At 34.8% G+C, this 14671-nt stretch overlaps 1 protein-coding gene across 3 annotated transcripts in view; it reads right to left on the bottom strand.

The window, feature by feature from the left end:
* The window catches only part of MAP3K7 (mitogen-activated protein kinase kinase kinase 7), a 34360-nt gene extending 20140 nt beyond the window's left edge, over positions 1–14220 (bottom strand). For 2 of the 3 annotated variants that reach the window (XM_009281925.1, XM_009281927.1), the window contains exons 1-10: positions 14110–14216; positions 12363–12428; positions 11343–11388; positions 10535–10673; positions 9285–9409; positions 5715–5843; positions 4192–4322; positions 3696–3777; positions 2350–2501; positions 1550–1709 (exon numbers count right to left, since the gene is read on the bottom strand). In XM_009281925.1, coding sequence (XP_009280200.1) covers positions 1550–1709; positions 2350–2501; positions 3696–3777; positions 4192–4322; positions 5715–5843; positions 9285–9409; positions 10535–10673; positions 11343–11376 — 952 coding nt within the window. In that variant the 5' untranslated portion in view covers positions 11377–11388; positions 12363–12428; positions 14110–14216. Of the gene's footprint in view, positions 1–1549; positions 1710–2349; positions 2502–3695; positions 3778–4191; positions 4323–5714; positions 5844–9284; positions 9410–10534; positions 10694–11342; positions 11389–12362; positions 12429–14109 lie in introns of all 3 variants that reach the window. The other variant, XM_009281926.2, reaches the window with a different exon arrangement.
* Between the last annotated feature and the right edge of the window lie 451 nt (positions 14221–14671).

The raw sequence follows: 14671 nt of genomic DNA, 5'->3' as shown, positions 1-14671 counted from the left end.
ATTTCTAGTAGTCCACTACTGCCTGAAGTGATTTCTTAAAAAACAAAAACCAAAAAACTAATATGTTCAATATATACTTTTTTCCAGGAAAAAGAAACTCTACAGTCATAAAAAAAATTAAAATCTTACAATATTCTGAAATAATAATTACTATTCAGAGCAATGTACTTAAGGAAGACAAACCAGGAAAATTAAAAACTCACACAAAGGAGGGCCAGGTTATCTCCACTAATGTCAAAAACTTACAGTAACTTTAGAGTGTCAGTGACCAAAGTGAGTCCTGACATGTTTTAAAATAAAACCAGCATGTTATTATTATCAGGTAAGTACACAGCTGCCTTCTGTGTTAGGAAACCTTTAGAGATATTCAGGGTGAGATGTGCTACACAATCATCCAGTCAAAGACTGACAAAACAAAAGACAAATCTTGGAATAAGGCTTTAAAATAAGAACATAAAAGTAAAAAGTGTTTATGGCAAGATAAATATTATGTCATGAGTAACTTCAGTATTTAGTAAAACAAGATCCTGGAGTAATCATAATACAATGAAGAACAAAAATGAAATAGTCATGGTGCACAAGAAAGCCAGAATATGATGCGTATTTCCTTATTAATTACAGCCACTTGATCACCCTAATTTTCAGATTGGTAGAAAAAATACTAGAACAGCTAAATAACCCTGGACTAACAAAAGTAATTTTGTCTGATTATTTAAATCTGTGGTTATATACCATAACAAAAAAAAGTTTCACAAATGAAACTTAAAACCTGAAGTTTGCATAGATTAACAAACAATATCTTTGATGAAGAAAAGAGACAAGAAAGTGTTTGCCAAGTATATACATTTTTATTAATTCGCTCTTCTGGGAAGACTAAAGATTGCTTTCACCATAAAATAAATTCCAATCCTCTCAAGGATTCAATGTTTAGACACAACAGTTTATAGCTACCTGAAGCAAACCTTGCAAAACACCTGTAGCTTTTTTTTTTTTTTTAAACAAAAGATACCAATTTTTTGTTAAACTGATGAATAAAATCTAACTATGCTTCTCTTTCTGAAATCTGTCAAAGTGGATTTTAAAACTTATTTGGGAACATGCTGAACTTTAAACCCACCTCTTAATTTCAAAACATTATAGGAATAACCTTGAAAGAAATGTTATTTTAGAAATAATTATGCTAGCAGAGATGAAATAACATTGTTTCAGATGCAAAGGAGAAAGTTGTGCATTTAGAATAGGACTGTTATTTAGAAGTCTCATAATGATTTTTTAAAAAGGTAAAAGTCTAATGCAACAAAAGTAATCTCTGCTGCAACCTTAAAACTACCCAATTAAAATACTCAACGCTGTTGAGTGTACAACTGTGAATGAAGCCATTTTCCCCCACAATTAATAAAGGACAATAAAGACTACATGAAAAGTTGAAGTATTTTCATACGGCTAATGGTATTAACCTTCTGTAAGACTACGCAAGTTTTACATCTTCCTTCCTCCTTTCCTTCCTTCCAATTCCTTATTCTATACCCCAAACATCCTTTAATTTTACCTGTGATGGAAGCTATTCTTGCTTCTATTTCAGACATGTCAGCACTCATCCTTTTGGCTTCTCCTGAAACAAGGGCTGACTGTGGTCGCGCGCGAACATCTGACAAGCTCTCCACACTGCTCCCACGAGATGGGGGTAAACTCAAACGGCCAGGATCACCCTGTTTCAACAGTCACATTTTTAAAAAGAAAAAAAACCCTGCAGAAGCCCTTCCATGATATGCACAGTATGTAGGTTAAAATATATTTCTATAATGTGCATTTTAAAAGTGACAAGATTTAAAATTTATAATTAAAAAAATGGTAATAATTTAGCTATTATTGGCATACAAGAACCCAATATCTGCAACTTTCCAAAGAATCTAACTTTACACAGATAAAAATTGAGTAGAATTAGGCCAATATTGTCACAAAAGATTCTTTATATTTTTTTCATCCTACTTGAAATAAAACAGTATTTTCAAAATTCACATGAATGTTTAATCCTTTTATGTCATACTAATATTTTGGTTCTAAATTATGGCAGCGATTTTCAAATACAATTTTTTTTTTAACCTAATGAATCCCTTCAAATAAAATGAACTATTTTTTTATTTCATTGGAGATCTTATTAGGGTCTTCCAGTTTATGTTTTTGGAATCATTCAATATTTTTCCACCCCCTTTCATGTTCTTTTCCTACAACTAACTGGCTCCAATTTTGTATTATTTTTGAAAGAAGACACTAATGTTTCGTAGCAGTTACAACACTTTTGTCCATCTTTGTCCATTTCATTATTATGGTTCAAAATTGCAAGCTTACCGGCTGCTTGGCTGTATTTTTCATTTGCTGTGCCAATTTTGACTCTAAACGTTTAATAGTGTCATTGGTAGAAGCTCCTTGGAAGTCACTTGGTTCCATATTAGCATCACTCTTGTTACTTGTGTTTGTAGAAGTGATGTCCATAAATGAACCTAGAAATCAATAACAAGGAAAAACATTTTACATTTTCCATTAAAAATACTAAAGTGCATCTCTTCACTTGAGCATTCTCAGAAGCCTAACTTTGCTTTAAAGCAACACTTTTGAAAACTTTTAATGAAAGGCAAGCTGCAAGACTGCAACAGATCCATTAATGTAAAAAGTAAAAGGAGTGAAAAAGACAGAATACACGACTAAGTACTATAATGATGTTCTGAAGTCAATCTTCAGCTTGCTCTGAAATTGTTGGGGTAGATGTTATATTAGCAATACAACCAGCAACCTCATTCACAATTAATGACAAAGTCCATCATTAACCACAGAGGAGCACAAATACCTGAAAAATAACAGACAATATATATTCACAGTTTAAAGTGATAAATCGTATCTTAAAATCATGGGCTGAGGGGTGGAGAACAGCTAGTAAAGTCAGTGCAATGCTACAGCTGAAAAGATTTTGTAATACACAGGTCACTAAGTTGCAAAGTAGCCAAGGAAACTTTATCCAAAAACCAGCAATTTGTTTGGAGATGGAAAACAAACCAACCAAGCAGTGGAAGGTGAAGACACCTAAGATTAAAAACAACTGAAGTGGGAAAACTGTACTCTAAAAAATGAGAAGACCGAATGATCTCTCTGAATGATCTTGCCCTCAGGATTTCTCTGAGGCCAAGACTACCTGAAAGCCTAGCCCACATTTTTTCCATTCACTGTTCTAGTAATTTCCTTGCACTTAATTTAAATTACTGTATTTATTGCATCTTAACATAAAACAACTGCAAGTTTAAATTGTGGACATCATAACTGAAAGCAGGTGCAGCTTTCAAGAATAGTCAAAAATTTAAAAATGCCAACTCCTAAACATTACATATGAGTGAAAGAGTGTCAGTTGCTAGCAACCTTCATGGGGGAAAAAAAGAGGAGACCTTAAACCTGGACATTCAGAGACAGCTTTTATTATATGCTTGTTTCCATTAAAGGTATACTTCAGCAAAACCATTTGGCTGAGAACACTAAATACGATGTGGTCTGAGGTCTTAGCAAAAAAATAGATTCCTGCCAATGCCTAAGATTTTGGAAAGGTTACCTTTCCCAATTTGAGTTCAAAATCAATATGAGAATGTGCTTTATAATCCATCTGCATCATTTCATGTAACTGTTCTTTTCTCTTACTTATATAAGTGTACCTGTACTAGTGGCAGAGTTGCTTTGGCCTTCGTCTGAATACTGGCAAGGATACTGCAGAGGTTCATCAGCTCCTGGAAAGTACTGTGAAAAAACAGCAATGATTTGATAAAAAAGTAATTAACGATTGTTTTAAAATTATTTAAATAGTACATCATAAAATAATTTCTAAATATAAAGTATGTATTATGTTTATAATAATTTATTTAGAAGAGAAATAAATGCAATTATTTTTAGTAATACATTAAAATACATCTATGACTATTTTTACTAATTTCCCCAAATCTGTTATGAGTTAGTATACCCCTCCCATAAGGAGAGGAACAATTTCCCTTCTCTACTATAATAATTTGATAATTTTTATCAAAGAGAGAGAGACGGAGAGAGAAAACATGCAAGCCCGCCTTTAGAGTGTGATAAAAGGCATACCTTTTATAATTCAATTTCCCAACTTAATAGGTTAAGAAATGATTAAGATACTAAAATAAATTTTTATACCCGCATCAAGTGTGACATTATTTTAACAATTTCCTCCATGGATGGTCGTTGTGAGGGATCCTTCGACCAACAGCGGGTCATTAAACTCTCAATTGGTTTAGGTAAGTTTTTGATCAGTGGTGGCCGAGTACCTATAATTGAAATTAGAAAAAAACCCTTAATTTGTTAGACAGACTATAGGATGACTGACAGTGACCGATCTCTCTCTCCAGTATTTTGCTAAATAAAGAGAGGAAAACATATAGTTAATTGTAGTCTGAAAGTACTGGCCTGTACTTAATTTTCTCTCTTACAAACAAAAAACTGACAAAAAAAAGTTCCTTTGCACTACATACAAGTTACAATTACATACAAACAAGTAGAAAGAAAATTAAGCCTTTCCTTCAGTAGTGGTTTGAATAAATTCACTGACTGACCAAATACAACATATTACAATGGCTAATGTTACCACTTTTTGAAGAATAAAGCTCTAGACCAAACTAGGAAGCAAGTAGTAACAGTCTTTGGTTTCTAACACTGTATTCACAAGAAAAAAAGAAAAAAAAAGTAAAAAAAAAAAGTATTTTTGAGGGCTGATTTTGCTCTTAAGAACTTCCTGAAAAATTATTAAGCACTGGAAGTACCAATTTCGGGTGACTTTTTCACGGCCTATATACATTTTTAATTACCTATTTTACTTCAACTGTTTTTTGGTTCAAGTTTCTACTCTTTTTACTATTTCAACAATGAGTACAATTAATGGACATCCAGTTGTGTTTAATACATGAGATGTATTGACATTTTGCATAGAAAACAGCAAGTATTTAAAAATGTATTAACCATAACAAGTAATACATGAAATAAGAGTGCCACAATGGTTTCAAGTGAGATGAAGCGCACTAACACTTCCTTCCTAAGAAGGAGAAGAGGAAAAGGGAAAAAAAGAAAAAAGAGAAAAAGGAAAAAAGAGGGAGAAGTTTTTAAAGCAAAAGTAGGGACAGATAGGGAATTTGTCTTCCCCTAAAGGATACTCACGCATCTTACTGAGGCTTTCTGATTTATGACTATTACATTTATGCTTACTTTTACAGTTAATGCTTTTATGCTAGGCACTCATCACTCCTAATCTCAATGACTCATGTCCTTGAGAAACTGAACTGGAGAATCTCTTTCTTCATTTAAAAATGCCATTTGCAAACATCTATCTTTGTGCATTATTATGACTATAATGCTCACCCATCCTATCACTGTCTGCCCTTTTCTCTTCTTCACTGAATAGGATGCCTGTGCCCATCTTAAGCTTCTATCATTTAGTACTGAAGCAATGACACTCAGGCAGAGTACCAGCCTTCATTGCTTGTTTGTTAATTACATCTTCCACGAAAGTGGCAGCGTCTAACTATTAAGTCTTTATGACAAAAATGCATATTTAATGAAGTATAAAACGGAAAAACTAGTAGTTTAAAGCTGCACAGTTAAGAGCGTTTAGCAAATTTATAGGTCAAATACACAACTTCAAATGCAATGAAGTATTTTCAACTCACCATTGTGAACTGCCCACATTATACGGAAAGCTGGACCACCAATCTCATCAAAAGGTTTCCTACGGGTGATTACCTCCCAGAGAATAATACCCCAGCTGAAAACGTCACATTTTTCACTGTAATTGCTACCTGGAAGAAAGCCATCAATATAATTTGTCTCTTTTCTATATAACACATTAAAAAGAAGTACAGTTTGAGCTGATAAATAGCTCTATATGCTTCCTTTCACTTCACATTTGTTTTCCTGAGAAAAAACAGTTTTCTAAGGCTGGCTGATTCACGCTAACTTAAGTCTGAAATCATTTGACAGTAGGATCGTTAAGAATGCCTCTCTCTGGAAATCAATCCTTTTCACTTGGAGTCATCCTGAAATGATAAAATACGTCAGTTTTCTTACATAATAGAAAATGCAATTTATTAAGTTTCAAAGATCTCTTGCATTCAGGATTTAACTGACTATGCTTGCTTCCTCTAAACATTCTTCTTCAACTCACTTCCATATTAGTCACAATATGCCAGCCAATAACATTTCTGTCATATCCATTGCTCTTTATTAATTACAGGTCTTGAGCAGAACTAGTAAGTTACCATATGAACAAATCAGCAGATTCTTCAATTCCTCACCATCTTATTTCCTCCCTGCTTATTATTCTTACTCTTTTTGTCATGTCATTACTTAAAGTTCTTTGACCAAAAGTTCAGTATTTCTAAGACTCCTGTTAAAGTTGCAGAAGACACGTAGGTGATATAGAATAATGAATAAAAATGTTCACAGACTGCAAAGAAAGAATGTATGCTCTGTAACCACAACTCATGCAAATACTAAAAAGAAATGAGAATGGCTAATGGCATGATAATAAATGCGTAACTATAAATGATAGATTTGCTCATCTGTCTTCAAACAAGGATCAAAATTGGCATTGAGTGGCCAAGATATTTTTTTTGTTAATATATAATCAGAAAGCACCGTTAAGACAAATCATTTCATTAACAGTGAAATTAAAGAAGCCTAGTTTCACGTGGATACCCATCGTATAGCATCCAGTTGCAACAGGCTCCACGCTACCTATGAGCCATCTTCCTCTGCCCCCATACCTCTGATAAACTGTGCAAGGAAAGCAGCATGTTCTCAGGCCAGTTCTTGCAGACCAGCCAGTTTGCAAGGCAGACAGGAGAGACAGGCTGCAGCATGAACCACAAGTCCTCTCTAAGTGAACGCACTAATTTGGACTTCTCCCAGCTACTGATGTTACAAAACCCTTTAGGAACTGGGCATCTCCAAAACTCTTTACACCTGTATCGAAGCAGCTGAACGTGGCTAATGAGTTCAAAAGCTACTGAAGGGGAATAGCAAAGTCAGCTTTATCAGTCAGCTTTTTTTCCAAAGGTGCTGGGGAAAAAAGGTGTTTTTTAACAATAGCAGATTTCTAAGGGAAGCAGAACGGTCCCTCTCGTCTATGCAGCCACAGCACTTCTGTGAAACACTGCCTATGACAGGGAAGTAGTGTTATTCTCCTGTTTGAGCAAGGAAATTCTATTCTGTGGCTGAGAACTCTTGGACTAATTCTGAAAACTGAGAGTCCAAAAGAAATGAGAGAGTATTCTGTATTGTTTCATTATCCCAAAGCAATTTTAAAATACTTCATTCTAAAGGGAGTTCTGAGATTAGAGCACTTGCTCTCTTTCACTTTATCCTGACCTAAATGATATTGTTTTCATTTAGATTGTTTGATCTGTACAAGGCTTTAGGTGCCCTAGTATTTAAAATGGGGGGAAAAATCTTAATATTAGGGCAATTACTTTCATGAGCACTGTGCCATCTACAACAGATACTTCTTGTGCCTTTATTGTTCTCATCCAAAAGCGTTAGAACAGTACTAAAATAATATTAGCATTTATTCCATTGTTGAATTCTGATGCAGGAGCATACGCAAACAAAAATTTTTAGCAATTTTGATATTTGACATGATAATTTTAGTAGTTTAATGACTGTTTCAAGAGTAACTTGATATGCTGCATCATAGAAGCTACTAGATTCTTTTCTTTCCTTGATACTTGTATAAAGATATGTGTCATTATCAGTAAATACTTTCAGATAAAAGTACATAAAACCAACTGTAAACTGAAGGCTTTTGCTGCTGTCCAACAATAAATTTGCAACACAAGATTTCTTTGTTCTGCCTAGCTGAATTCATACACCAGAGGAATTAGGATATGCACTGTAAATCCCTACTACAATATACTTATTTCAAAATCTGGTTTAGATTAAGATTTTTCACTCAAAAAAATCTAGCTTTAACATGGATTGTCCAACTGATTATTTCTAAAAGAAAAAGTTCTTTCTTATTTATACAATTTCATTTAATAGTAAACAAATGTTAAGAAAAGAAGCATTCCTACCTAGAGTTAAAGAAATAGAGTAGGTGCTTCAATATAAAGTGACATAATGGAAAATTTTTAGGCACCAGAATGAAACAGATCACCCTTGGGTGGGTCCTCTAAGCAATATGCAGGAGAAAAAGGTACCTCCAAAACAGAAGCTCCAAAGGTTGCGTTCGGGAGAAAACACCCCCTAAAAACGTATATGGACATATATAATTTGCTGCTTCTCTCTGGAATAAGGACAGTAAAAGAAAAAAGGCCACTTGGATCCAGAATCTGGGAAACCACTGCAGCACTTAAACACTTGCCAAATACATCAAAACCAGGACACTTGCTTCCTAAAGCAGGAAGATGACTTCTCCAGACCACTCTGCTAATCACAATGATAATTTAAAGTATTGACTGGCTAAAAGGTGTTTAATTTGCAATCTAATATTGACTGGATTATTTCTCTGATAATCATGCAGCAATTATACCTATCTAATTATCAAGCGTCGTCTTCCCCAGCTACACTCCAAGAAATAGTTTGTTTTCCTACTTAACTAAATCAACTGTTAATAACAAGTTCCTCAGTATGTAGGAAAGAGGAAGTACATCCAATCTCTAGATTACACAAAAAGCAGATGAAGATGGAGTTACAAGAAAATGGGGGATTGAAAATGAAGGCAATTATGTTCAATTTAGAGACACTAACAGGGAAAGTCTAAAGATAAAAGCTGATCAGAACAGGGAGTGAAAGTAATGACAGTGTATTTAAATGTCAGAAGAGTTTGAAATGACTTAAGAATCTTGGAAACAGCACAATCCTGGGGAAATAGCCCTCTGGCTGTGTTTTACTTGCTTATAAAATAAGAAACAGCAGCTGTCTAAAGGTACTTCTTATGTAAATCTCAGCAATGACACAAATAGAGGTTCTACATCTTCATGTAATTAACTAATACTAACATGATAGAGTCAATTCAGTGCTGCTCTTCGAAAACCTCACTAATTATTTGGCAACATACAATCATACAGATTTTTTAAATAAAAGTTAGACTTTGGCGAAGAGTCTTTCAGCTGTTACCTCAAACTTTAGTACACTGATTGAAATAAAGTAAGGTTACATAATGCTCTTTTCCTACACCAAATTCATTCACAGTTGCATCCCTAGAAAGAACAGATAATATTGACACTGTAAATTATTGTTACCTTCAAAAACTTCAGGTGCCATCCAAGCAGCACTTCCCTTATTGTTGGTCATGTGTGTTTGAATATCACAGGCTGTACCAAAATCACAGATTTTTAGAACTGTCCCCCCAGCTACCAGGAGCAAACTGTCAAAGAGCAAAAAAACAAATTAAAATTGTAGGATGAAGCAGTCTGGTAATAAACCACTGATTTTTTTATCCCAACAACTATCATTCTAGTATAGTTGAATATCTAAGGCTTTGCTTCTCAGTGCTTTAGTTTTATGATTTGAGAAATAAGTGAGGTCACCTGTGCCTAATCTTAACATATGAAATATTTTAAAATAATCAAATATATATTGTAATTTATTAGTATTTCTACATGCTAGATTTTAAATAAATATCTTTAGCCATAGTAAACCATTAAGCATATATTGACAAAATTAGTCTTTCAGACACCAGAGGCTGAAAAACAACAAGTGCTGTAACAATTTTATCAAAAGAAGAACCATCAAGACTCCCATTAATGTCAGTCAACATAGCTATTTATTTAAATGAAAGCACTTGAAGTTACATGTTAACAGCTCTCTAAATCAAAACTGGGGATATAAGAAAGAATTCAAGATTTAAAGTGTGGCTTCACATTATAATTTTATCTGGTAATAACTGCAGGCTACCACCAAAAGGGTGTGATCCTGCTGATCCTCAAATCTCTGTTTCCACCTAATCCGTGGAGCCAGATCTGAAGCTGTAAAATGAGTCAGATCAACAAGCTGACTAGGCAGAAAACTATTCATTTTTGTTTCCGTGGAAAGTGATGGGAGATTCTGGCAGGGGTAGTGGAACAGGCAGAAGGAAGGGATAGAGGAGGATGGCCACGTGGGGAAAGAGCTCTAATGTATCAGATTAAATATGACGTTAAAACCAAGCAACCAAACAACTCCCCCACCTAACGTTCTCTTACTGAACACCACAACCCATTGTAAAACTGGGCCATTTTAAATGCCTCTGATTAGAAGCCCTATCCCTATCAAAATCCTCTTTCATGATGCAGGGCAGGAGCAGGACGTTTCTCCAGTTTAACAGAAAGTAACTGAGTACAGTTCATTTCCTGTACCGTGCACCATCATTCTGTAACTGAATTTTCACATGCACAGCTTTCATTTAGAATATAGTACATCCAATAAAGTCACTATCAATTGGTATTTCTTTCAAAATGCAATGAAATTATTATAAATGATCTTAAATTCCAATTGTAAGCCATAAACCTACTTTGGTGGTTTCAGGTCTCTGTGGATTAGAGCCTTTGGTTTCATACTGTGGAGATATGCCACTCCTTGGGAACACTGTAAACACCAACTCATGGCATGTGCAGCAGTATAATGAGGCAGAGGTTCAGCACCATGCAGCACTGCAAAACAAAGGCACAAACTAAAAAGAACTTTATTGCATATTACAACAGATACAACAGAGTTAACAACATACCAGTCAGAAAGCTCTATGGAATCTAAGTAATTATCAATGCCTCATCACTGCAACTGAAAATATCCTTCTGCAGACTGTTAAAATAATGGAAATGTCAAAATATTTTCTGCTTTTTAGTATGTTTTTCATAATTTTTCATGTTAAAATTCAATATGAAAGGTGTTGCTTGTTCTCAGCTATCTCTAGTAAAGTCTATGTTAAACAAACGCTCAGGGAATTTACAAGTTAAGGAAGACTCTTGTCAGATGTTCCACTGGAAAACCTTAAGTGACTTGTATAAAATATATAAACTGATATAAAGAAACAAACCAGTGGACTGAAAAGGGGTTTTTAAAAGCACACTCCTTTCTCCTTAAAATTACTTTAAGAATTTCAAAGAACTACAGAATGGTTGCGGTCAGAAGGGACCTCTGGAGGTCCACCAGGCAGGGTCAAGCAGGCCACCTAGAGCCGATTGCCCAGGGCTGTGTCCAGGTGGCTTCTAAGTATCTCCAAGGATGCAGACATGTATGAAACAACTTTATATTTTAGATCACGTTTGCCCTAACACTAGCACTTCAGCTCCAGGAAGACACTATGTTGAAATGATACTCACCATTGTACAGAGAACCTCCTTCAGCATACTCCATAACAAGACACACCTTTGGGGGGGAAGAGGGGACAAAAAATAGGTATGTTTTAAATGTAGGGGCGGAAAACAGCTTTGGTAAACTGAAAGGAAAGTTCTTTGAGAGGAACTGCAAAGTCTCCATACCTAAGCTAATGGAAAATTTATCTATGAGGTAAAGAGTCAGTCTGAATGGTACATGTTTACGTGTAAGAAACAGAAAACAGTTTTATACTTAGTTCCCACTGTAAGTTAGGAAAGAAGAGAATGACCTCCCCCCCAGTCTTGAAAAGCAAATGCTGTCTTCAAACTGCAAGTCATTTGCCTTTTTTTTTTTTTTAGTGGCTTACAAAAAATTTTAAATACCACGTCAAAAGAATTTCACTAGTACTAAGGAAAAAGGGATGCAGCATTATTTTAACCAATAGCCCATACTAGAATTAGCTAAGGATACATCTGTCCTGTCACAGTACTTGCTTTTCTGCTTTAAGAATTTGTGGGACTGTTTGCAGCTGTAGCAGAAAGAAAGCAAATCCTGAAAATTGCATATATGAGAATAGGAACTGATTTACAAGCTATGAATCATGTGTTGCTAATGTATTTTCTTTTTCGTATTGCTGATTTGCAATTAATAGGACTGTAGATATGAATGACAGTACATCAATACACCAAATTAATAGGACTGTAGATATGAATGACAGTACATATGCAATACACCAGATGCTGTTCTGACAAACTGAAGTATAATCAGTGTTTAGAAACAGCATTTGGGGTTTTCTTGAAAGAATTTATTTCTCATAGCAGGGGAAAGAAGAAACAAAAACCTGAAAATATCAACCAACCTATCTGTATATTTCCTTATTATGGCTAAAACATACAAAAATATATATATATTTATATGTATATATAAAATACACTTTTTTGTATATAAAATACACATTTTGTGCATTGATGCTTGCATATGTTAAGCTAGACACCTTTTGTCATACTGACAAATCTATAACTTACTGGGTTTAGACAGGCTCCATATAACTTGACAATATTGGGATGGTTTACTCGCGACAGTTGTCGAAGCTGCAATACAAATCACACTTCATTTCAAACCATGGGAAAAAAAGGCTACTGCTTTATTTTCACATCTATAATTCATACACCACAACAGCAATTACAGTTTTATATATCTGCATAAGCCTAGATGGTGATTTTAGGAATTACAAGACTAATATCCCTGTTTGCATTTTAATTTATTAATTAGGTTTGTGTCTAACTGGAACTGTATTTAAAAGAAATTTTAAGGAAATTAAATTTAAAGAAAATATTTTTTTCATGGTGTAGTAAAAATCACTCAAGTCATAAACACTGTGCAACTACGACCTCTATAGGTTCAGTGCTCTTCCTGGAGCCTCCAATTTTGGAATCCCGATTGTCTGACTTCATAAACAATCTGAATCATATTGGCTTTATTCACAATACAGAAAATTACTGTTCTTAAAAAAAAAAAAAACAAACCACACCAAAAAACCCAAACAAACAAAAACAAACCAAAAAAACCAAACCAAAACCACAAATAAGCCAGCCAGTTTAGTATTAATGTGACATTGTTCCAAGAACCTACTGCTGCTCGTACTAATTGACGATCAGACTATTTTGCACAGAATTCTTCTTTACCAGTAGGTAGTAGAAGAGAAGGAAAAATGATTTTTTTTCCCTTTACACAGACTTCTGGGGCTGCTTATGCTGTTCATTCTCTAGGGAGCTAATGTTATTTTTTTTTTTTACACTTCAGCAGTTCTAAAAAACCAGAATGGAGTATCACAACTGATGCTTGCACTTTGCAGAGTTTCCTGAATCCCAGTAATTACTGGACGTATTTCTGGGTTTATCTTCTCAGATCTCTTTCAAACACAAAAATGCTAAGAGACTGATCAGATCTGCTCAGTATTAAATTAGACTCAGATTAATAACATTAAAAACTTTCCATGGCAACGAACGACACATAAATACTTACACAGAGAGGCCTATTACAAACATGCTTCCTTTAACCCTTCAGTGTGTTACATATTTAGTTCCAAAATTAAGAGATTTATTTTTAACATATTTCGTATATCTTGAACATCCTAGATTCTTACTGACTAAATACGAAGCAGCATGTCACAATATATCGCATTTAAATAACATGGCTAACTTTTGATCCTAGAAAATGTTATGTATCTTGGGAAGTTTATCGGTATATCTGAACTACTCAAGATCTTTCTGCAGAAGTAGACATTAATGGAAAGAACGATTGCCCTTAAATGAGTTACATGTATTAATAAACTTATATGCAAGAAAAAATAACGAAGTGATTACAACTGCTGAAAAAACTAAGAAACAGTTTCAAGTATGGACCTGACTGTATGAAGAACCTACACTGTAGCCCCTGGAAGTGTTAATCAGCTCCAGGATTTTGGTGGGTATTTCAGCTGCAGCCTGACTCCACACTGGGACAGAATCCAGGAACTAGTGTTGCCCCGACCTGTGTGCCCTCCTCTCTCCCCCCTTGCCTTCCACTTTTCATGGGAAGCGAACTAAAGCAGCTGCAATGTGCTCTGGCAGGTGTCCTGCTCTGCATGACAAGGGGTTCAGGCCTGTACTGGGTACCACAGGCTGCATTTACCTTGCAATACAGACATAGCTTTTAGTACACTAAATACACCTATGAATTTAAGAAAACAAGCTCTACCAAACCCCATGTTTTCCAGCAAACTTACCATACCTCTACAATGAAGGCTTTTCTTTCAGATTCACTTTCTATTTGTTTAATGGCTACATCTTTAGCTCGCCATTTTGCCTTGCAGACCACACCAAAGGCTCCTCTTCCAACAACCTAGAACAAGATAATATGAAACACTTGAGTTAAAACTTGAAATGGTTTCTTTTGCTGTGCAGGACTTCACAAACAGAAAAGGAATTTACCTTAGAAAACTAAAGACACACAGAATCGTGTTTTGCAGCAGCAATTTAATATTATGCCGTCAAAGCATGACTGGAGCTTAGCTGAGCTTCCTCCAGAGATCATTTACGGAAGAAACAGGAAAACACACATACAAAACAATTTATTATTAACATACAGTATTTCAGAAAAACATGATCTTAATTATTTCAAACAAGATCTGTTCAGAGGAAAATTAGGGGAATGATGGCAAATTTATTTTTGTAGATTTGACCAGTGAAATTGTATCTATCTGCCGTATTCGTTTATGCTTGCTAGTAATAGGAATTCAAAATTCTGAAATTTAAATGCATATGCAAACAATTACACAGGACTATGCTGAAGT

This window comes from Aptenodytes forsteri, unplaced genomic scaffold, assembly GCF_000699145.1.
Source record: "Aptenodytes forsteri isolate BGI_AS27 unplaced genomic scaffold, ASM69914v1 Scaffold20, whole genome shotgun sequence".
Classification (NCBI taxonomy): Eukaryota; Metazoa; Chordata; class Aves; order Sphenisciformes; family Spheniscidae; genus Aptenodytes; species Aptenodytes forsteri.
Note: the sequence above shows the minus strand (reverse complement) of the source record. Positions and strands in the feature narration are given on the sequence as shown.